The 23836-nt window shown below is 37.5% G+C and overlaps 1 protein-coding gene across 1 annotated transcript; it reads right to left on the reverse strand.

Annotated features, from left to right (window-relative positions):
• Positions 1–3837: 3837 nt before the first annotated feature.
• Positions 3838–14588, reverse strand: LOC140157858 (uncharacterized). The gene is made up of 9 exons (XM_072181106.1): positions 14491–14588; positions 13510–13732; positions 12455–12518; positions 11389–11441; positions 10542–10670; positions 9207–9409; positions 8839–8916; positions 7640–7859; positions 3838–3881 (listed from the first exon to the last, which is right to left on the reverse strand). Exons 1-9 carry the CDS (start codon positions 14521–14523, stop codon positions 3838–3840), a joined length of 1047 nt encoding a protein of 348 aa, XP_072037207.1. The 5' UTR covers positions 14524–14588.
• Positions 14589–23836: the final 9248 nt, after the last annotated feature.

Genomic DNA, 23836 nt, shown 5'->3' on the forward strand with positions numbered 1-23836 from the left:
ATGATATCCATAAATCCTATGAAAACCAAAGTATATCAAGCGAACTCTGCACTGATTTGACATTAAATATTTGTGATTTTTAATAGACATGCGGTTTATTTTTGTTATGTTTTTATGTTTTCAGGCCACTTGCATAAACTTAAGGTTTGTTTTAGCTAATCTTACAGATAACAATAACTTGTGCTCAAGATGTGGAGCTTTAACGAGTTAAACCAAATTGTATAGATTTTAATATTTTACGAATTGACTTGGAAAATAATGTCCGGCAAAGTATAGACTTTTCTTCAATTCATGACATATTTCCTTAAGTTTGGTTGTTGTTGTTGTTGCAACAACAGTTATATCGCGTGTTGGGTTCTCTACAGCAGTGTGTGGTTTTCCACTCTTGATTTTCCGCTCAAATGATTAACACAGTTCGGGGCTTTGTTATCCATTTTGATTTTTTTCTGTACCAAAATGACCTATGCAGTATCCACTGCTTAGCCTTTTTATACAGCCATTGTTGTGCAAAATAAAATGCGTTTGGTAGTATAGAACTTACTAATTTACAAGTTGACCGTCTAGGTGAAGTAATTGCTTCCCATTTGTATCTGGTTTCAAAATCATGCATAATCTATTATGATTTCATTATTAAATTACTTTTAGTATAATTATATAAATCTTAAGATTGTATTGTAGCAAAACATTGACTTCTTATTGTAAAAATACAAATGTAAATCAAAACGGGTTACTATCGATTCAATTAGCTTAAATTGTTTTTTAAGATATGAGAAAATAACGTGTGGTCAAAGTCATCAAAGAAAAGTGTTAGCACACCCTTAGACCCAACGTGATTTATACTTTTCAAATTCGAAATTCCAAAGTTCAATTTAAAGGGTTTTTTAAAGTACGTATTATTGTAGTACTTGCCTTTCTAGTTACATTGACGGTATTGTTAGAATCAAACACTTTTGCTAATTAGTGTAATTAATTTACTAAAGTCATCAGTGGAAGTCGCCATGTTTCTATACTTGGGCTGCAGTGATGTCACGTTGCACCAATTGGGCGGGCGCTTAGGTCGTGTGATAAGCGATATTGACAACAAGGAAATCAGCGGGCAGCGCGAAAGGGAACAAGACAATTAGTCTCCCCAGCAGCCAGTTTGGTTCCGCTCCCTCCACACAAACAGTCTGCCAATGATAACGAACGAGTTTTTTTTGATTGGCTAACACTCTTCCCATGACGTCATCCAGCACGCGCTGCTCGTCCAGCTGATTATTCAGCCAGGAGTTTAATCCACTGGTCAGATTTTAATCGACTTTGCATTGTCGCCCTCTTAGCTAATCAGAAATGGCGGTATCGCACAGCGTCAACATCCCTATATTTTCGTGTCAAAAATTGCCGTGATAGTACGGCGAATGGCGATTTTGTTCGAGATAGGCCGAGCGACTCGAGCCAAGCATACCATTTACACGATATGAGATACCACAGAGTTTCTATTCTACACGTTTTTACGATTTGCGCATGCTTAGTACCCCATATGATGTTGCCATTACAAGAAAATTCGATTTGTCAGGTAAAACCCAGGTTTTGTTTTCAATAAACTAACTGGAAATTCAATACACTAATCAGCGGCGATATATTTTACTGCATTTTATACATAACGATTTTTAAATCGTACATTAAAACTGTGATATATTCAACGGTTTGAGAATTGAAATCAGACCCACGTGCTGTATAGAATATAAAATCACAAGTCTATAATGCAATGCACATATCGAGACACTATGCAACTTTCTTTATCTGCGTCAATAGAATATTGATTTAAATACAATTGAATACATCTCTACATTTTGAGTTTGTACTTCACCACTGAGCGATCTAGCGATCGATTTCTAGCCAATCAGATAGGACTCCTTTTCTTGCGTTCGCTGAAATATATTTTTTTTATGTCGGGCATATCTAGGCATTTTACAGCTGAAATCTAGGAGATAACGCTGACGAAACTTCGGCCAGATACAAGTGACCTGGTGAACGAAGGGGGTCGCCGTAGATAGCTGGTCGGGGTATTTTTACAGGACAGGCAAGTGTAGCCGACAATCGGGCGTTACCCTGATCGGAGCCGCCTGTAAACGAGGTCTTTTATCATGGATCATCTGCCCCGCCATTACCAGATGGGGAGAGTGCCAACGGAGTATTAAGTTGCAGGGAAAAATATTTATAATACAGGGTGTCGACACTGTGAATCGTGGTCATTGGTAGACGGTTTGAGGGGGTGTACTAAACTGGCTGCGGAGGAGACTGCAAGAAAATCGAAAACAACGTAGATGTGCAACCATGACTGTTTCAAAATAGCCCGCCAAAGTCATGCAGGTAAGTCCGAGGTCATGCATTGACTTGGTTTGAATAAGGAATAATATTCGCCATAGAAGTGACGTAATTAATAGGATTAACTACCATAGCAATAGATGAACACAATTTGAATATATTGCCCTGCACTACGTCTTTTTCATAGGGGGCGATTTCAACAGAAATTTTTCAATTGATCGTCGGCTTTTCATCCCACCTACATACCCTTTAAATATAAATCATCAGATTTATAAAATTTACTTAGAGTACTGTTAAATATCAAAAATATCAATTTTTAATGATTTGCCATAAAATGTGTATTACATTGCGAATTTCATAAAATGAAAATTATTTGATATCAGAAGGACATTCTTCGTATTCAGAATGCAATTCGATATGTCTGATGTGCTCTAATGTCCCACAATAAATAATGTCCAAACGTTCATACCTCTTCCCTTAAGATATTTGAAAAAATAAAGTGTGGTCAAAGTCATCAAAGAAAAGTGTTAGCACACACTTAGACCCTGTCGACTAGACGACACGTTTAAGGGTAATTCGTAATATCCTGGCACGTAAGACAAGAGAGATGTGACAGTGGCGTACCGTGGCCGCCCCTTCCCCGGGGGGCTGAAGACAATTAAATTTTGCCGCCCCTTCTTCAACAACCCGAAAAGATTGACCCAATCCGGTCGTTTGAAAAAGTGAAGAGAGAGAAAAAAAAAGAAGGATTTTAGGCGCTAGCGCCCTAAAAGCAATGTATAGTTCCATTTTTTTACAGTTTTTGAATGCTTTTCAAATTTTTCCGCCCTTTTTACTTTACTAATTCTTTTTGCCGCCCTTCTTCCGCCGCCCTTCTTTTTGCCGCCCCCTACTTAGATACACCGGGGCTGGCGCCCCAAAGCCCCCCCCAAAAAAAAAACGCGCATGATGTGATGATGGAGGTAGAACATTTTGAATGACCATCGTATATGCATACTATTAAATATCTCAATGTCAGATTGTTTGGACGTTCCATGAGACCAGTATCTCAATGAAATACAAGTGAAACATTTTGCTTGTTTGTTAGCAACAACTAACTTATCTTGTTTTTCTATTAGAACGTTTATTTGATAGATCACATAAGTCTCGAAGAAGAAGCCCCGCCAGAGCAGTTCTTCTGTTTGTGAACCAAACCTGCCTGATTATCAAATTAATCAGTAACAAGGTTATCTCTGAATTAGACAGGTACTAATTGATGTTTTAATGTTATCGCATCAATTAGCATTTATCAAATTCAGAGATAATATTGTCACTGCTTAATTTGATAACCAGGCAGATTTGGTTGACCCCAAAGAACTGCACTGGTGGGGCTTCCTTTAACAATTCCTTCGCAGTACTGCAAACTTGAGCAGCTGCGATCTTACTACAATATATTACTCCACTATTATTATATCAGTGCTAATTTGCACACTATATTTCCCTCCGGGGGCTCTTTTTTATATAATTAAATTGCTTTTTCGGTCTTGTTATTTATAAGAAACAGTATTCCTCGGCAGTCTGACCAGGTTTGTGACCTGTGAAAGAAACAAAATAAGAACAGTTATTGCAGACAATGAACTTAATTAAAGCCACACATTGCTATTACTTGTATCCCAGCAAATGGTAGACTACCCCGTAGTCCACTTGCCCATTGTGCATAGGCCTACTCTGGATATTGTATTTAAGCTTAAAACTCTGATTTAATTAATGTGTGCACAATTGATAGATTTTCACATCTGTTCTTTTCAGTCACCCTACTCCCTCTGTTTGTTAGCTTCCCAAGTGGACTACAAACTTTGGATTGCGGTCAGAGATGCTTAACACGGCTGTCTATGAGCTTCTATGGATGAGATTGTCGGAAATCTGGCCTACTAAAATTGGCCATGATGTAATGCATCTTTAAATGGATCTGGCTTGTGATTGGTCGCCCCGATCTCGTTATGGTTTAAATCCTCCGGGTACCTGTCATTGCCATTAATAACTACATGGTACACAAGTATGTGGCCTACCCCGCCTTCGTGTTGTGTAATTGCATGAACGCGTCAATAAGTGCATGAACGCGTCTTGTATTTGCTTGCAGTTAAATTTGATTGATAAACCAATATGATTGACAGTGTGAGTGTTAGGGACTTTGCCCGTTCAAAATCCCGTTTAAAATTGAAAGTCCATAGTCTATTTTTAACATGGAATTTCGCGATTAATAAACTGGCAGATTCTAAAATCAGAATTGTTCAGTATTGAAGTGCCAATACAATTATGACATTATGATATGTTGCATTCAATAATATAAGCCTACGTACACTTTACTTTTACTGTCACTAATATAATTATATAAACTTTTTCATAACAATTTTATACTAGTATTTTGATGTAATTAATATCAGTATAATTTCGAGTTCAACTGAATGCTTTCATCATGATTAACATCAAAAATAGACTATGGCGTAGTCTAAGTAAATGGTAAAGGAGTAACATGAGTAGGTGTAAATTTCAACTCCAGCACATGCATAGTCTACATTAGACTTTGTCAAAGACTAGTCGCGACTGAGGATGACACAAACCGCAAAACCCTACGAATGAAGTAGTTTATCTTCCTTTGGGTAATATAGGTACACGGCCTGTAACACATACATAGGACTACAACCAGTCAGTTAGGAACGCCCCATTTGATTCTTAGGGAGGGGGGCATGTGAGTTTGGGTCAGGCAGAATTTGGAATTTTGATTTTTTTTTTGTTAAAAAATCCCTCACCGATGAGTAAAAAAAAAGTCCGCCTGACCCAAACTCCCATGTAGCTCATACAAAATCGTTAACTCTTGTAAGAACTAATGCAGTTCGTAATACAAACGTACTGGAGTTGCTTTGACATCCTATGAGCCTGTCATCTTTTAAGAATGATCAAACAAGTAGCGTCCGTCCACGGTATTTATGGGAGTGGTCTCAAAGAGGGACATTCAGATAGTCCCCACATTTCACATTCACATTTCCCCACACTTGTCATTTTGTTTGCTCTGTTGGAATATTAAGTAACCCTTTCAATGAATAGGCTAGACACTGGTTTGATGTCAAATCTTAGTTTTATGGTTGTGCGCCCTTAATTTCACTTCTCAGAAAAACCCATGCATTCTCAATTTAAGCATTAAAATGAGCAGAAATTTGCATAATTTTAGCCAAATTTGGATTGGTCATGATTAGTAATATTAATTCCTGCAAGTGTACCACAGATGGGAGAGATCGAATAACTTTTAATGATTTTAAGCAGCCTTTTCTTTTTTTACAGAAACACTGGCATGGTTTTGCCTGAAAAATAGGAAATTCCCGGACATCGTAGACTTTGAGGGCCAGTCGTAAAAAATAATGACGGTCAACCTATATTTTTTCCTAATCAGAGGGATCAGGCAAGGGCTGATTTCAACCATCATAGCTGTCGCTTAAAACCGAGTCGCTCCTGTGAAGAAAAAATGACATTTTCTTAAGGCAAATTTAGCACATATCTCTATGGGACTCTGATTTGGTGGTGTGAGATCATAAGGAATTTCATGCAAAATCCAATATTATGCAATTTCAAAGCAGATCGTAACCTATAAAATTTTACTCATTTTGTCGACATTGCTGCAAAGAAAATGGATCAAGGGATTTTCCCAAATATCAATCATTTTTAAGGGATCTGGAATGAGCGTTTATGGCGTTTCGACAGTATTTTTGTGGGACATGAGAGCACCTCAGACGTATCGAATTGCATTCTGAATACGAAGAATGTCTTTCTGATATCAAATAATTTTCATTTTTGAAAATCACGATAATACAAATTTTATGACAAATTATAAAAATTTGATATTTTTCAAATTTTGATATATAACAGTCCTCGAAGTAAATTTTATAAATCTAATGATATATTCTTAAAGTGTATGTAGCTGGGAGGAAAAGCCGACGATCAATTGAAAATTTTGACCTTTCATATTGAAGATATGGATTTTTTCCCAAAAGACCTAATTTTTTTTTGGTGTTTTGGGAAAAAATCCATATCTTCAATACGAAAGGTCAAAATTTTCAATTGATCGTCGGCTTTTCATCCCACCTACATACACGTTAAGTATAAATCATCAGATTTATAAAGTTTACTTCGAGTACTGTTAAATATCAAAATATCAATTTTAATGATTTGCCATAAAATGTGTATTACATTGCGAATTTCAAAAATCAAAATTATTTGATATCAGAATAACATTCTTCGTATTCAGAATGCAATTCGATATGTCTGATGTGCTCTAATGTCCCACAATAAATACTGTCCAAACGTTCATACCCAGCCCTTAAGCTACTTCAGAAAAGATTGCTTGGTTGTCGACGGATCCCATAAGACTGTCTAGTTGATTTGGAAAAAATAGGTACATACATTTCGTCAAATTTGATCAAAAATGTTTGCTGCAATGTCTACCAATTTGACCAAGAGAATAATGAGTATATTGAGTTACACTTTAATACAGTTCTATTACCAATCCTAAAGAAATATCAAATCAGTTCAATGACTTTTTCGTAAACGTAGGCCCTAAGCTTGCATCAAGTATCCAAAACACAGGAAAGCAATATTTCGCTTATCTCACTGAGGACAAGACCAGTAGTATGTATATGAAGCCTATTGTTGAATCCAATATTGTAAAAATAATTGATAAATTCGACATAAACAAAGGTGGAGGCCATGACAATATTGGCAATCTAATCATTAAAAAGTGTGTAAAGAAATTGCTAAACCTCTTATATGATATTTAATTTGTCTATATCTACTGGGATTGTTCCTGATAAATTAAAAATAGCAAAAGTCATACCATTATACAAAAAAGATGATGCTGAGGCATTCTCAAACTATCGTCCAGTTTCTCTCCTACCGTGTTTTTCAAAAATTCTTGAAAGGTTGGTTTTAACAGATGTACGGATTACATTGACAATAAGCGAATCCTTAACCCCAAACAATTTGGCTTTCGGTCAAAACATTCCACATTTATGGCTATAGAGCAAATGGTAGACAAAGTTACTGCAGCAGTTGAAAGAAACGAAACGACTATTGCAATATTTTTGGACTTATCAAAAGCCTTTGATACAATCGATCATAACATACTCTTACATAAATTAGAACACTATGGCTTTCGTGGTATTGTGTTAGAATGGTTCAGAAATTATCTAAGTAACAGAAAAAATTATCTAAGTAACAGAAAACAATTACAAATCGTTGGTTATAATGAGATAAAGGCTTATAAAGCAATAATTTCAACCCATAATATAAAATAAAGTCTTACCGTGAACCTCTCTATCTTCCATGTCTTGGCAAATTCTTGTGTATTCTGTGGTTGCCATCAGTCGTTTCTGTGCTTCATTCCACCAGTTCAAGAATTCCTGGTTGACCTTGCGGGTCATGGTGGAAGGACCATGCACGGCACAGGGAATGACTGGATCACCATCAACACGCTGAAGTTCTTGAGCAATATAACCGGACTCCGATTGGAAACCATAGTCAATCTATTACAACAGTAAAATAATCAAATATTTGAGAAACATTCTTGACCAATATAACTGTTTGCAGATTGGAAAGCATAGTCAACCTCTCATAAAGGAGAAAATAATAGCTCAATCACTGGTTTATAGTTGGTTCCACGTAGAACAATACTCCCCATTCCAGGAAAATACAGCACTAATATCTTTAGATTAAAAATAATATAATTTTCTGCCAAATGAAACAGATCAGTCATAATTATACATTTAGTACTAACTGACCATAAATGTTAAATTTCACTATTTGGCCAAATTTATGAAGGGCCAAAAGTGCGCATTTTATGGTGTTTTGCACTTGCTGTGACAATCAAGTTTAAAGACTTGCATTATACACGCACTACGCCACTGACCAGCTTCTATTGTTATGCATAGTCGCGCTAAAAGTCGACGACTCGACAAGGTGGTCACGCAACTTTAGAAGTGACAGGTATTTTGAGGTATGAGCCTGCCAATTGCCTCCATTTTTTTAATCAAATTTTGCTCAATTTTTTTGGAAATGTTCTACCTGATGACCCAATTTTTCAAAATGTTACACAAAATAAACCCATTCTTTCACATTTTTATGCCCAATTACTCCCTTTTTCATTTTGTTATACCCAGTGACCCCTTTTCAAAAGCATAATTTTATACAAATAAGCCCCTACTAAGCAATGCCAGTAGGAAGGTGCCTGTCACATCTAAATTGACCCCCACTCCCCTCCAGCATGGACTCTGACCGAGTCCGGACTCGAGCCGGACTCGAATCCGGACTAGAGTCTTAATTTTGTTGGACTCGGACTTGGCTCGAACTCGGCACCCCCGGACTTGGACTCGAGTCCTGACTCGGACACAAATGGACTCGGACCTGGCTCGGACTCTGAAACAAATGGACTCGGCTCGGCTCGGACTCGTGTACAAGTCTTAGGTAGGTAAGAAAACACTGAACAGTAAAATATTTAGCACTTACATCTCCATTCATTACCGCCTCAACAAGATCTTCTGGCTGAGCATAATGTATAACGCGATCAGAAGTGAAAGGTGTTCCCTGAAATTAAACAAATATTACCATTTGTGTGAGTTTTCAGCATGTTGATCAAGATAAACTTTTCTTTCAAGATAAAAGGTACCGTGAAAATACAGGGCTATACAAACACGCAGTCACGTAATATTATGAAGCCTAGCCCCGAGTGCTGATATAGGCTACACTCATTCACGTGCGCAATATTTAAGGATTTTCACCCAAATTCACCCCCCCCCTACACGGCCCCCAGCCAGCACGCACCATCCATGCACGCGCACAGCCCACTCTACCACCTGTAGACTAAACGGGCTTACCGATGTGAACCTGTCAGCATTGCGATTCAAGCAAAACTCATCAGTCCACCAGCCATCGAGAATACCAATCTTCTTCCCAGCCATTTCTCTCCATGATGTCAGCAGAGGACTACCGGGTTTTGCATACAAAGATTCAGGATCGCCTCTGCCGTATGGGTCAGAGAATGTAAAGGTTCTGTATCTGTCATAGGTTCCATACCAACCTACAAGAAAAAAAAAAGCAATTATGGCCAGATGATTTTCCAGCATGCAACATGCATTGATTGCGAACGAAACCGTTCCAACACACCCGCTACGCAGCGCGCAGCGCACACCCATTTGCGGCATCCCCCTTGCACTAACACCCTACCATATAAACTGAGATAAAAAAAATTTCACAACTTGTGAGTCACAAGGTCATTATCATAAAATCCTGTCCATCAAAATGAACCACAATTACACACAGGATTACTTCAATACTCTACTCAAAACACACATCAGTAACCAAGCACTTGTCTAACTGACACAACAGCAAAATGCACTGACACTGAACAGCTTCCCGGACCACTTTCACAGACCAATAGTTGGTACCCAGCACAACAAATTTGTGAGAATGCATACAAGATCCTTGCACAGATGATAAAACGGTGCTGCTTTCTGCTTTTCAAGCACTTTCTTCAAGAAACAGGTCTTGTCCCTCACTGTTCCACCTACTCTTTGGGAATTTTCATGTGTGCAAGGATCTTGTTCTCATTCTCACAGATATTCTATACTTTTATTGGGCTCTGAATGTGGTCCAGGAAGCTGTTCCATTTCAGTGCATTTTGCTGTTGTGTTAGTTGGATAACTGCTTAGTTACTGACATGTGTTAGAAGTAAACCTGTGTCCAATTATAGTTCATTTGGATGGACGGGATTTTAAGATATGACCTTGTGAATAAGTTTCTTTTTGAACTTTGTTTACTGAGAATCTTTAGTGCAAGTTTTTACCCATTTCGTAACAGTGTCCAATTAATACAGACGCAGCGTTTCGCTGCATGTATTAGTATTAACCAATTAAATATTAATTTGCAGTGCAATCTTCCCTTAATCCAACAAAAAAGTATTACACACTTGAAGGGTATGAATGCAGTAAGTATTACGCAAATTATCTTGAACAAGTGACAGGTTACAAACTGTTACATTATACATGTTATACGATGTTATTAGCCCAGGTCATCATTTGACGTTGTTCTCAACCAAATTCTCATCGCATTAGTCCTGTAAAATTTGGCCTTTACGTATGGCTCATTAGATTCTAAGTACCCCCACCCCTGTTAACGGATGTTGTTTAACTTGTTTAAAAACGTATCCCTACCTGTGCATGCATCGTACCAATCACTCATAAGACCGGTTCCTCCACGTGAAACCTGTCCCGATTCTGAGTTCCAACAATGTGTCCAGACGTCGTACACAATACGGCAGTTCTTATTGCCGTATTGGCAAACTATATGAAGAGGGGAAAAGCAATGAGAGTTTAATTGAACTATTCCAGTTGAAATATTTTTGTGCTTAAGGGGGTACTACACCCCTGCCCAATTTTGTGCCTATTTTTGCTTTTTTCTCAAAAATTATAGCGCATTGGTGACAAGATAGATAGGGGCAAGGGGCAAGGACTACAACTACTGCACTTGAAATTTTATTTCAGCACAGACAGCAGTTGTGGAGTTACAGTCAAAATTGAGGAAAACCAATATTTGATCAATAAATCAATAACTACTTGCCTTGAGTTGCTGAATTTTCAGTGCAGTAGTTGTAGTCCTTGCCCTATAATATACATATCTTACTTGTCACCAATGTGCAATAATGTTTTTAGAAAAATGCAAAAATAGGCACAAAATTGGCCAGGGGTGTAGTACCCCCTTAAGACAAGCACTTTTTCTCATTTTTCTGGCTACATTAGGCATGTTCAAGCTTATTTGTTTTCCAAATGATTCCAACGTTAACACGTTATTTCCTAAAATGCGTTTGCCGCCTTTTCAACATTGCGTTACGTATAACCATGGTAACCCCGTGCTCACAACACGCCGAACGAAAGAGGTCACTAAGTTGCCGTCGTGCTGTCTAAATAGTGAATCACCTGATCACTGATTATACCTCTATAACAAATTATCTATAATGATTCAACTTTGCATGGAATATGCTGTACATGTCCATTCTCTTACCTGCATTCGCAATATCAATAAGGAAACCTTTCAAAGTGCCCGTTTTTTCATCGCTAAAAAAGAAATAAAAACGGAAACAACACAGCATTAGTTTGTAATTAAAGAAAGAATCACAAAAACACTATCTTTCAGAGCATTATTCAAATTCTGACCTCAAGTTGTTATGAATGTTGGTATTCACGACATTCAATGGTCATTCTCTGAATGTACAAAATTATTGAGGTTAAGGAACTACAATCCCAGACATAAATAGTTCGAACACTTGTGTCAAAGTAAGACTGTTTGAGACCGTATTTCTGATATACTTGACATATTAAAATTTCGCTTTCTTTGACGTGAAGTCTGAATCATTTCCTACTACTACAAGCCTATCCATACCCCACCAATCAATGTTGGATGTTTCTAGGCAGAGGATGATTTAAGGAAGCCCCATCACGCACTGTAAAAGTGTTATCACTAGAGTTTCAACTGCCACTTTACTTTGCAAATCCCATTGAATTCTGTGCAAAAGATGTTGTTTTAGAATTGTGTGTGTGTCATTATTACTTGGTCGATTTCAGATCTAAAGTGATGTATGCATAAAGGATAATTCACACCTTCTGTAGATAACATAAAATGTGAAATCGACCAGCTTTTTGAAGGTGTTTTTATTGTAAATATATCTGTCCAAATTCAAATTTAACCATGCACGGCAGTGGACGGGCAGTGGTGTCATGTTTACTCACACAGCTATGCTAACCGCAAGACTTGCTGGGTTTCTAGGGGTGCATGACCAAAAAAAAACCCAAAAAACCAACAACATTGATTGGGGTGAATGGGGGATATTTTGAAGTACCCATGCTGAAGTGTTCGAACAATTATGACTGGGATTGTAGGTCCTGACTTGCTGACAGATGGTGATCATGTTTGAATAGCGCATCAACATCGCATAATAAACCCGTGTATGAGGTAAAATTGGGAATTGGGGAAGCGGAAAAGAATTCTTCATTCCTTCACTCGTTTATTCATGCGTCCATTCATTCATTTACTTGTTCGTTCTTTTTTCACTCAGTCAGTCAATACTTACATATACGCTTCATTGTAGTTGGCATGTCCAATTGCAATAGACCAAATCTTGTCGCTGGAAGTTCCTGAAGAAGAATGATATTAAATGACAACATGAAAAAGTGGGTCATTGTGATCCAACGGACGAGGACACAAAACACATCAAGGATCAATAAATGATGCAAGAGTATACCTTGAATATACGAGCAGGTACACCAACTTGACGTGATGAACAGTAAAAGTAAAATTACTAGATAGTACGCAGAGGGAGACAAAAGCACATGCCAACTCATCTTTATGAGGATATGCTCGAATTCTGACTGGCTCGATCATACTCCACCTTTATTTTAAGAATTTTAATACTCTGACTATTTATGACATCCACAAATTGACCCTTTGTTCATTTATGCACAATTATGCTTCCAATAACCTTCCTGTTAATTTTGCCGATTATTTCATTCAAAACAGGTCCTTTCACAGCTACCCCACCCGCATATCCTCATTTTAATAATAACACTGATATAGCAAGAAATACAATTAGAAGACAAGGTCCTCTGATTTGGAATACAATTTTACATGAGTTAAAGAATGCCAAATCACTGTATGTATTTAAAAGAAAATATAAGTCATATCTGTTGTCATATTATCAGTAACTTAATTGGTTTGTTTATTTTATACCTGTAACTTATAGTTAATTTGAATTTTGCTATATGCCATCATCACTGTCTTCACTTTAGTAGTGTTTAGTTGCACATGTCCTGTCCGGTCCTGTTCTGCACTTACCCAGTCCTGTTCCGTGTTTGTATATAGTTGTCATGTTTTTAGTAGTTATTTAAGGTAGTAATCTATAATTATCATCATTTGCAACTTCTAGGGTGACCATACATTTCGAGCCTTGCTCTTTTGGTCTCCCCACCAATGTTTTCTTTCATTATTTGGTTTGCATAATATTGTATGGTGAAAATAAACTGAAACTGAAACTTATTACTTGCTCTCATTTGACCAAACTAACACTTTAATAGAAGTATTTTAAAATATAACCATATACATTACCAAACTTGAATTGAAAAACCATACCTGATGATGATGATAATGATGATGCTACTCCACCATTCGCGTAGTCTGGTATCGTGATTTGAGTGGTCCCCTTGAGGCTGAGACCCACCAACGCTACAACCAAGGCGGCAATGGCAACCACCAACGCGATTACTACCAACACCAGTTGAATTCGACCGTTTTCACCAGACATTTTGGGAGCGAGGGGTTGAGTATCTGATCTAGATGATTCCGTTCGCTGCACCTGTAAGTAAGAAAAACAGAGTGAAAACACAAATAAGATCGATGCCAAATCGATGCTAGAGTACGTTGCTATCGTTTTTCGGTCGATCAGCGTTGATATTTTTTGCAACGGAGGTTATTTATTCTGTTAATACTGAAATTTGGATTTAAGTTATTTTGATGCCTAAGTGCAATTTTAGCAACATTTTTGATGCGATCGCCCGTCGTTTCAAGTCTAAATCCCCCCAACCAATTTGCCAACTCAACACCTCGAGTAATACTGGAGAAATGAATAAAAAAGATTTTCAAAACTGAGAATATAATTTTCTCATTCTCAGCTACAAAGGGCAGCTATTGTTCCTAATCCCTGGCAGTTGCGGGGTGCAAACCTCGGAAACAACAACGACCCAACAAAAATCACAAGTTCATCAATCATGTCTAATCTTTCCTTCAAGCACTAAAGCTTTACCAATAAAAAAAAAATTCTCCATTATACATGTATATAGTTTGTGCATGAAATTATTGATTGGCTCCAAACAAAGGATTTGAACCGGTGTCCTTCACTGTAATCATGGCGCAGTGCAGTCCATTCAATTAGTGTTGTCATCAACCTATCTGATCGTAGTGCATTTATTATGTGTGTGAGACGAACTGTCGCGGTAGATTGCAATCATGCTTTTGTTGAATGCATTTGAATAGTTCGCCATATTTACGGTATGATACGTCATATGCACAACCTCTATACTGAAATCACACAAGTAATAATGCAAAACTTTTTACCTTCACCTCTCCGCCCACAACGTGCATGTGCATGGCTGGTAAAACTCAAGACTGATCAGCAAAGCCAAACAACCCAAGCACTCCCATCATAATTCCTGATCAAGCACACAAAGGGGGAAAACAGGTGCAATATTGATTCCAATATATTGACCACAGAGGATCACAGCAGCCCACGCCATAATCCAAGAGTTTCTAGAATGTGTTCAAAACCAACTTGATTTTAATGCTAATTTATGGCACATGCTAAGGAAGCCTGATTAGCCGAGTGGGAGGGTTTTCACTGAAATATTTGTTGTGTTAAAACTGAAGCATCCTATGTATAAAAGAATATATAAATATTAACTGTACATCATATATAACGATTCGTGATACCCACGCGCGCGTGCTACAGTTTATGTATTGCATTGGTTGCCTGTTAATGAGAGGGTTATCTTCAAAGTGCTGCTTTTGACCTTCAAAGGTATCAACAATCTCACACCTGGTTACCTGTCCTCATTACTCATTACTCATTGCTCCCCCTCCATATCCGCCTTTCACCCTCAGTCAATATTTTCAAGAAATTGTTAAAAACTCACCTTTTTCCATCTCAATAATGTTTTGTTCATTATATGCATCCTTGGTATTTGCCTACATTTATTTTATCATTATATTTGCTTTGGGGTTTTTAAAATTGTATTTTAATCATGTTATTATGGTCTATTGATGATTTATCGTGTTACTTTTTAATAATTATTGTTGTACATGTAAGTGATATTTATTTTTGCTGTATAATTCTATATTATTGTGTTTTTAACCATGTTATTTGCTATTGTACAGCGCTGTGGTAATTTTTGATATAGCGCTCAATAAATGATGTGATATATATATATATGTGGTTTAGGAGGCAGAGAATTTTATTTCAATTTTAGATACGCCAAAATATTTTTTTTAATTTAGTGAAAATGAAGACTGAAAAGATGGTGAAAATTTTAATTAAAATTTACATAGAACCCCGTGAAAGATTACTGTTTCGTTTTTATGGTAATCTAATCTTTTATTTTCTGAAATAAACTTAGGGGTTCTATGTAGAAATTTAATATAAATGATAAAATCCAGAACGTCTATACAAGAAAAATGGTAGGCTCATTATACTGACTTAGACGGTGCGCGTGCAGCCCTACAGTGCAGCCCGGCAAGTCAAAATCGATATAATGTATTGCGCATGTATAATAAAGGCCATGCCGGTATTTTCGTATTTCTGTATGTAGAAACACGCAGTTATCAACAATTTAGCGCTATAATAAACATTAATGTTTTTAAGCAAATAAAGTTCTAAAATATGGTACGTTTTCTGTCTTTACTTATCACGCGGTATGGAAGTTGCATTTTTCTAAGTTCAAATATTAAAATGGCTACCGATAAGTCAGGTGTGTGACTGGACTAAGGTGCCACAAGTATACTGTATCCATAATAACGTATAGCTGCGGCGTGGGTTCGAGGCCCACCTCTGCCAAACTTTTTTTTTTAAATTTCATATTTAGGGAAATGAGGCTGGGCGAATTTATGTATGGCGTAAGAAGGAATGACAGAGGATATTGACTTCTCCATCGCTCTCGCTTGACTTCCCAATTTAAATCTCCCCCAATTTTATACGAGGGCAGTATACCAGAATTATATGGCACAGCCCAGATGGTGCAAAGCATGAAAACTAAATTCGTAACAGTAATACATTCTTCAAGAACAGAATATTTATATTTCGTGGACACGCTTGATTTTGATGCATACCGTTTAAAAAATGTCATATCTCAACGACGTAAAATTCTAATTTCACAATTTTCTGTAAACATTTTCAACGACGCGACAATACAGTAAGGAATATGTACAAATTCTGAACATTTCATATCAATTTGTAAGCGCGATTTAGCAAAGTCATAGTTCATTGAATTTTCAACCGTATGACAAAACAGGCGAAAATAATAACTTTTTTCACAAGATTTGCAATTTAAAGAGAATTGGTCATTGCTCATTCTAGTGACACTAGTATATGGACAATATAAGTGCGCTTTTTCATTTAATGACATAAAATTTGAAAAATATTGTAAGAAACACTTGAGGTTTTGACTTTTAAAACCTACATTTTGGGCAAAAAATATGCTTGGATAGGTAGTTTTCAACAGAATTTCCACATTCGCCTTGCTATTGAATTGCGTTATCTGTTGACCTAGTGACGAAAAGTGTTTTTAGGGGTAAGTGCTGATTGGATAAAGGGAACACTTAAGGTTTCAACAAAAACCAATCAAAGAGGCCCATTTTGCAGCTAGAAGCTCCACATCTCTTACATTGCTATGCACGCAACCGTGTATTGTAATCAAAGACTGTGCAGAGACAATTCACTACTTGCTTGGGAGCTCTTGGACGAAAATGTGTGTTCATGTGTTTCGAGGTGGAAACTGTGCGCATGATGGTTTATAATAGAATCGTTTTTGTATAGAAACCATATGATGCTATAAATAACTCAACTGAAATATTCAATGTAACTTGCTGAACAGGTATACTGTCGACGTACAAAACAAGTAAAACTTGATGTTCAAACTTTTCTTCTGCAAAACATATTTGAGAGCTTACAGGCTGAGTCAAAAAGAAATAAACTCATGTTTGAGGGGCTATAACGATCTGTAAGGAATCTGCGAAAAATGAAAATATCATTGGAAAGAGCAAATTCTACACGTCTAAATAAAAAAGTTATTGTTGCAATTGCTTACAGCAAACTCAAGTTATACTTATTTAAATACAACCACCCATATTTGTAGCTGCACACGGTTTCACTTCACAAGTACCTAATATATTGATTTGTAAGGCGCGATATACAAATGCAAATAAGGTTACGTGGCAGGTGTGGTTTCGATCAATAATTCCCTCATGTTAAGGGTGGACGAGGTATTGTTGGTCGAAGCAACCAAAAAATCGATTGTCATTATCTGAATCAATATGTTATTGAAAAATAACACTTTGATGTTTTGCAAGAGTGCATCTACAAATCATATACTTTGAAAACTTGCTTAATTTATTGTTCCTAATGAGTTATGTACGTTTTACAAAAGTGTTGTTGTTTCAGTCCTTTTTACAACATAACTCAAGAACCACAGGATCTACAAAAGTATATCTGTGATATTTAGATTCTTCTACACGCTCGCTATGAATTGAGCAATGTAATTTATATCAAACCTCACTACCATTCGCAAGATGCTGTGAACTACCAAATCACAACAATTCAAAATAGTTGCTAACCTTAAAGGGTTCTTTTCAATATGAATTTTACCTCCTTGCACTACATTATAATAAAACGTGCCAAATGACAACATGGCACCAGGAGGGTGAAAGTGCATATGAACAATGCCGGGAACTAGTCACGCTATTGTTCGACTAAGGCTACATCATTTTTAACGCATGCGTGTTCGTCAATACAGCTTTAGTCTCCTCCACCTTCGCAACACGGTAGGTTGAGTGACTGGAATCACACTGACGGCGGAGGAGAATACTAACTGGTCAGACAATTTAATTCTATCAAGCATATAATACCTGAACAATCACCGTCACACAGTGTCTTCGACCCTATATCTTCATGGCAGGAATCGCCATGGTAGGTTAAATCCACAGCCACGATTAGCCATTTGGTTCAAACCTTTAAAGCTCTTTTAAACTAATAATTAGTCGAGGGACATAACTAAGGCTACTCACAATAGCCGGGTAATCGATCTTGGTTGTGCGTGATTAAGCTTGTATACCCCATTGAGGTCAATGGTCATCGACTTTTATACTGCCTACAGTGAGTGCAGCTGTACTACACGCTGCACGCTGTAGTCCATACTGGACCAACGCAATATAAAATGGTCAAATTTTGAGTTCAAAGCGCACGGCCAATTTTCAAAGCGCATTCTAGCGACTATCATATCTGTTCAACACGTATTTCCAAGTTTATGAGACCAAATCTGGTTTCTTGAGAAAAAAATCATGACGGGAGATATTCATCATTTTCTAACCCGGTATCATAAGATTTTCGTCTGATATCAAAATCGTGCATAGCAATTCACGTGTATCGATCCCGTGTATTCATTTTAGTGTCCCTTCTGCACCAAATAATTATTAGCCAGGCGGTGTCGGTGTGCGTCATTTGATCGATTTACTACAGAATATATTGTATACACAAAATATAATTTTAAAATTGTAAACCTGTTAACTTATATATTTGTGTACTAAAGTATAAGGACACGTGAATAAAATCATGTAGAAGACAAAATGGCCGCTAATCCGCCTATTGTCTAGACTTAGACTACATCTTCCGGTTTGTTATGTAATACTAGGATGCCTATCCCTTTGTATCGATCCCTGATGGCACCACAATTTACCGCACGCAAGCGCACGTTTCTTTCGACGAAGTATCATAAAACAAAGAGTCCCACTGAAGTCCAATTTCCCACAGCTCATCGGTTTCCATGTAAGGGAGCAGTATATACGAATGTGAACAAGCTCAATGTGCACGGAACACTAAAGGAACAGACAGCCGAAAGCTTCCGAAAACCACGAACTGCTAGATCACAAGTGAACATTGCTAGAGTTAGACATGCGTTACAGCAAGACCCAAAGATCAGCAATCCTTTACCCAACATTCTCCAATCAAGCTTCTGCCGGATCGTTCGTAAATACTTGGATTGGTATCCCTACAAACTATATGAATATTAATTAAAAGCAAAAGTCGTCGAAATTGAAATGGATGAAAATCAATCAGCCGTGTGCAGCTACAAAAATGGGTGTTATATTCAAATAGGTATAACTTAAGTTTGCTGTGAGCAATTGCAACAATTCTTGTTTTTTTTTTTATTTAGACGTGTAGAGTTTGTTCTTTCCAATAATATTTCCATTTATAGCAGATTCCTTACAGTTCTCTAGTTACAGCCTCTCAAACATGAGTTTACTTCTTTTTGACTCAGCCTGAATGAAAAGAATATACTTGCACTCGAATGCCTTTTCATGTAGAGCGTCTTCACTAATGACTACGCCAATAAACTTGATTCGCTATATAGGCCAGTCAAATTATAAAATCACCGACCACTAATTACAACAGAATCCATTTCACATGCGTCCATCTCCCAAAAGCTCACACAAATACAAATCAAAATTCCCCGAAAATCCAAGTAGTGGAACAGTGCCTAATTTACACAAATCCAAAATAGCCGCTTATGCAGGGGATGAAATTTCAGAATTGGTCAAATCTTGATAAAATATCTTATCAATGTATTCCTCTTGACATTAGGGATCAGAAAAAGTTACAGTTTGATCTATCTCCGATGTACAGCTCTTGAGTTATAGGGGGGAAAGGTCAAATGTCAAAATGTTGATTCCACAGGGAACAAAAATTTAAAACTTCTTTGATTTTGATTAAAAAATGGTTTCAGATTGCGCCGCTTGCAAACCCATTTAAAAAAGGAATACTTTGCCATATCTCAGGCGGTGGTTTGTTACCTTGGTAACATGGCCAAAAAGATCAAAATCCATTGAGCTCTGTTGACCTTGACCTATTTTGTGATGTTACCTATGTAACAAACAATCCCTAAGCAGGGACAGTTCTGGGCAAGATGTTAAGTGTTGGATTTCTCCTCGAGCACTATTTGAAAAGATCAAAAACTCATAGTGCACTTATGCTGCACAGCAAACATGATTCGACCTTTGCAGTACTTAAACCTGGTTAACATGAAATTACCCCAGCCAAATCAATCGATAAAGTCCAGTCTATCCTCCACATTAAATGATGGACTGCACTTATGCCCAAATATAGCACTTGCCAATCAATAATCACCCACTTGAAATCCCCTGCCTCGCTGCACTGACCAAAGTTATAGACAGATACACCTGAGATGTCGTCATTTGACGTCATGCCGACTTGTAATGCGCAGTAACGATGTTCGCTAAACGATGTGTGCATCGGCCTGAATAAACTGGTGTGTATGTTTAGAGGTACAGGCTGAGTCAAAAAGAAGTAAACTCATGTTTGAGTTTGCTGTGAGCAATTGCAACAAATCTTTTTTCTATTTAGACGTATAGAATTTGCTCTTTCCAGTGGTATTTTCATTTGTAGCAGATTCTTTACAGATCTCGAGTTACATCCCCTCAAACATGAGTTTACTTCTTTTTGACTCAGCCTGTATTGTATGCTTCTACTGAACACTGTTGAACATTCGGCCATGATTGCCGCTGAATACACCATATGCATGGCCTCTATAAGGTCCGGCAAAGTATAAAACTTTAAATATCTAATAAATATACGAGGGACGGTAAAGAAAAGAAGTTCGCGCATAATTATGTTATGTATCTCCGCTCAAGCATGACTTTGATTACTTTTACTTATGATAAATCGAGGGTTCAGAACCAGAAAACCTTAACTCACTTTTTGGCCATTTTTGCGATTTTGGTACCCACGATCCTTCCAATCATAAAGCTTTAACCCAATCCAACTTAATATTGCAGATATAGCACAATTCTGCTTAGCCACATCCTCAACTCTCTTCCTGGCCCGAACTCAATTTGGTCAAACACCGAGATAAGTCTTTCTGGCCTGCACAATTATACAGGGCGTCTCAATAAACAGGGCGTCGACAAGAGGGCGCTGTTTCACCAGCCGCAAGATGTTTTGTTTCGTCTTAGTTTTTGTTGTTTTATCTCGTTTTCTGTTCATCAATTCGTCTCCAATACACATCAGTGAGTATCTACTAAGTAACAACAATGAGGTAAATTCGAACATAACCGAAACCAGTAGTTGTTTTAGTAGCAAAAAGGAATTTGGATGTTTTAAGATTGTAAAAATAACGCAATTTGGCTATTTGCCACGATGTTATTTTCAATAAATATGAAATGAAAAAAAAATAGGCCCTGTTAGACCTTTTCTATTTTGGAGAAATCGTGTACCTAACGGCAAGTTTGCGTAAAAGTTGGCAACCAGCTTATTTTTGTTAATTTGGGTATGCTGAACTCGAATCTATTGTCTACCAAGCATTAGAGGCCCTGCATGCTTTTATCGATTGGCTCCAAACAAGAATTTTAACCGGTGTCCTTCACCGTAATCATGGCGCAGTGTAGTCCATTCAATCAAATGTTGTCATCAGCCTATTTGATCGTAGTGCATTTGTTATGTATGTGGGACGAACTGTCGCGGTAGATTGCAATCATGGTTTTGTTGAATGAATTTGATTAGTCAGCCATATTTACGGTATGGAACGTCATGTGCACAACCGTGCCCCTCAAAACTACCCCCAAATGACCCCATAGGATCGCATGGGGGGTAAAATTAATTTTATTCCAATAACACTTTCAAACATGTCAAATTACGCGTCTGGTCCCATGGATTCCAGAAATGTAACGCTTGTTCGTGAACGACCTATCGTTAAGTTCTGGGGCATAAAAGGTCGCAGGTCGATTGGCTTATTGTGTATGGGTCAAAAGTCAAAGTTGCTCAAATTTGCGTAAATGTTGTGGCAAATTATTCGCCTAGTTAAGAAGTTTCAGAAAAAGAATAGTTTGCACTATCTGCGATGTCTAGTTAGCATGTTACACAGCAAAGAGTAAAAAAATATGTAGGATTCCATAGGATTCAATGGAATTTGTATTTATTTATCATCCATCTTCTGAACTTGACATCGCAGATAGTAAAAACTATTCTTTTCCCGAATCCCTTGAACTTGAAGAACAGTTTGCATCCATTTTTACGAAAATCGGAGCAACTTTTTCACCCCTGTATTGACCTTGGACTTGGAGCCTCATAACTTGGCAATTATATGTCCTACGCGCTACGCGCAAATATCATTTTGTGATCCTTAGATCCAGACGAATAAAGTTGACATGTTTTAAAGTGAATTTGGAGCATTTTAAATTTTGCCCTCTATTTGAACATGTAGGGGATTGGGGTCATTTTTAGAGTCACGGGGAACTCGGATTAATATAAATTTTCAGTTTCTTATAGGATAGTAAAAAGCATTTGCAAAGCTGCATTTTGCAGAAAACCCCAATGAAATTGAACAACCAGTTCCAAAGATATGAGCAATTAAAGAGAGTTTCCAAAACAATAGGAAACAGGAAATATTGCCTTTGTTTGGCTATATCTCAAAATCAATATTTCCGAGTTTTTGCTTGATCGCAGAAACAGAAAAAGTCTATGTGGATTAGGGGATGTAACTTAAAAATGTTTATTTAATGTCGGCAGTAAAATCAAAATGTTTTTTTAGATTCAAGAACCATAACGTTTCTTTTTTAAGATGGTGCACAAGTCATCAAAATCTGTTCACGCGTCACCGAGATAATTGGGATTGTGCAAATAGAACCATTTTTGGACGTTCTAATGGGGCAATACTCATGTGCTGCATTGTAGTTTAGAATGAAAAAAAGAAATGAATGCTGGGTACGGCCATGGGGTCAATTAAGTTTCATAGTGTACACATGCGTGACCAGGAAAAAGGGGGTCTTTTCAGAGAATGAATCGCGCGAATCTCGTTTCGGGGGCTCAAAAATGCTAGTTGATGCGTTTAGGAGTCATTTTATTGATCCCCCTAATTCGCAAAGCGTGTTTCCTCGACTGATATATATCCTGCTTATAGAGGCCTTGCATGTGGCGTATCAGTCCGTAAATATGGCGGACTACTCAAATGCATTCAACAAAAGCATGATTGCAATCTACCGTGACAGTTCGTCTCACACACATAACCCTGCACTACGATCAAATAGGTTGATGACAACATTTGATTGAATGGACTGCACTCCGCCATAACTACGGTGAAGGACACCGGTTCAAATCCTTTGTTTGGAGCCAATCGATATTTCATGCAGGGCCTCGAGGTTGTGCATATGACGTATCATCCCGTAAATATGGCGGACTACTCAAATGCATTCAACAAAAGCACCGCGACAGTTCGTCTCACACACATAGCAAATGCACAACGATCAAATAGGTTAATGACAAGTTGACAACCTTTGATTGAATGGACTACACTGCGCCATAATTACGCTGAAGGACACCGGTTCAAATCCTTTGTTTGGAGCCAATCGATAAAAACATGCAGGGCCTCTATTTGCTGTAACACTGCGCTAAATTCCTGAATAGGGGTGTTTTTGCTCAAAAGGGTAAATCCTGTTTTGACTATGTTTTGAAAATCACTAGTCGCGCATCAACTAGCGTTATTGACCCCCTAAACGCCATTCGTGATATTCATTCTTAGCAAATAACCATCTTTCGTGTTTTTCCGGTCACGCATGTGTATACTATGAAACTAAGGGGCCCCCTTGGCCCTATTGCTTGAGAAATGTTTGAACAATATTTTTAGAA

This window comes from Amphiura filiformis, chromosome 7, assembly GCF_039555335.1.
Source record: "Amphiura filiformis chromosome 7, Afil_fr2py, whole genome shotgun sequence".
NCBI classification, from domain to species: Eukaryota; Metazoa; Echinodermata; class Ophiuroidea; order Amphilepidida; family Amphiuridae; genus Amphiura; species Amphiura filiformis.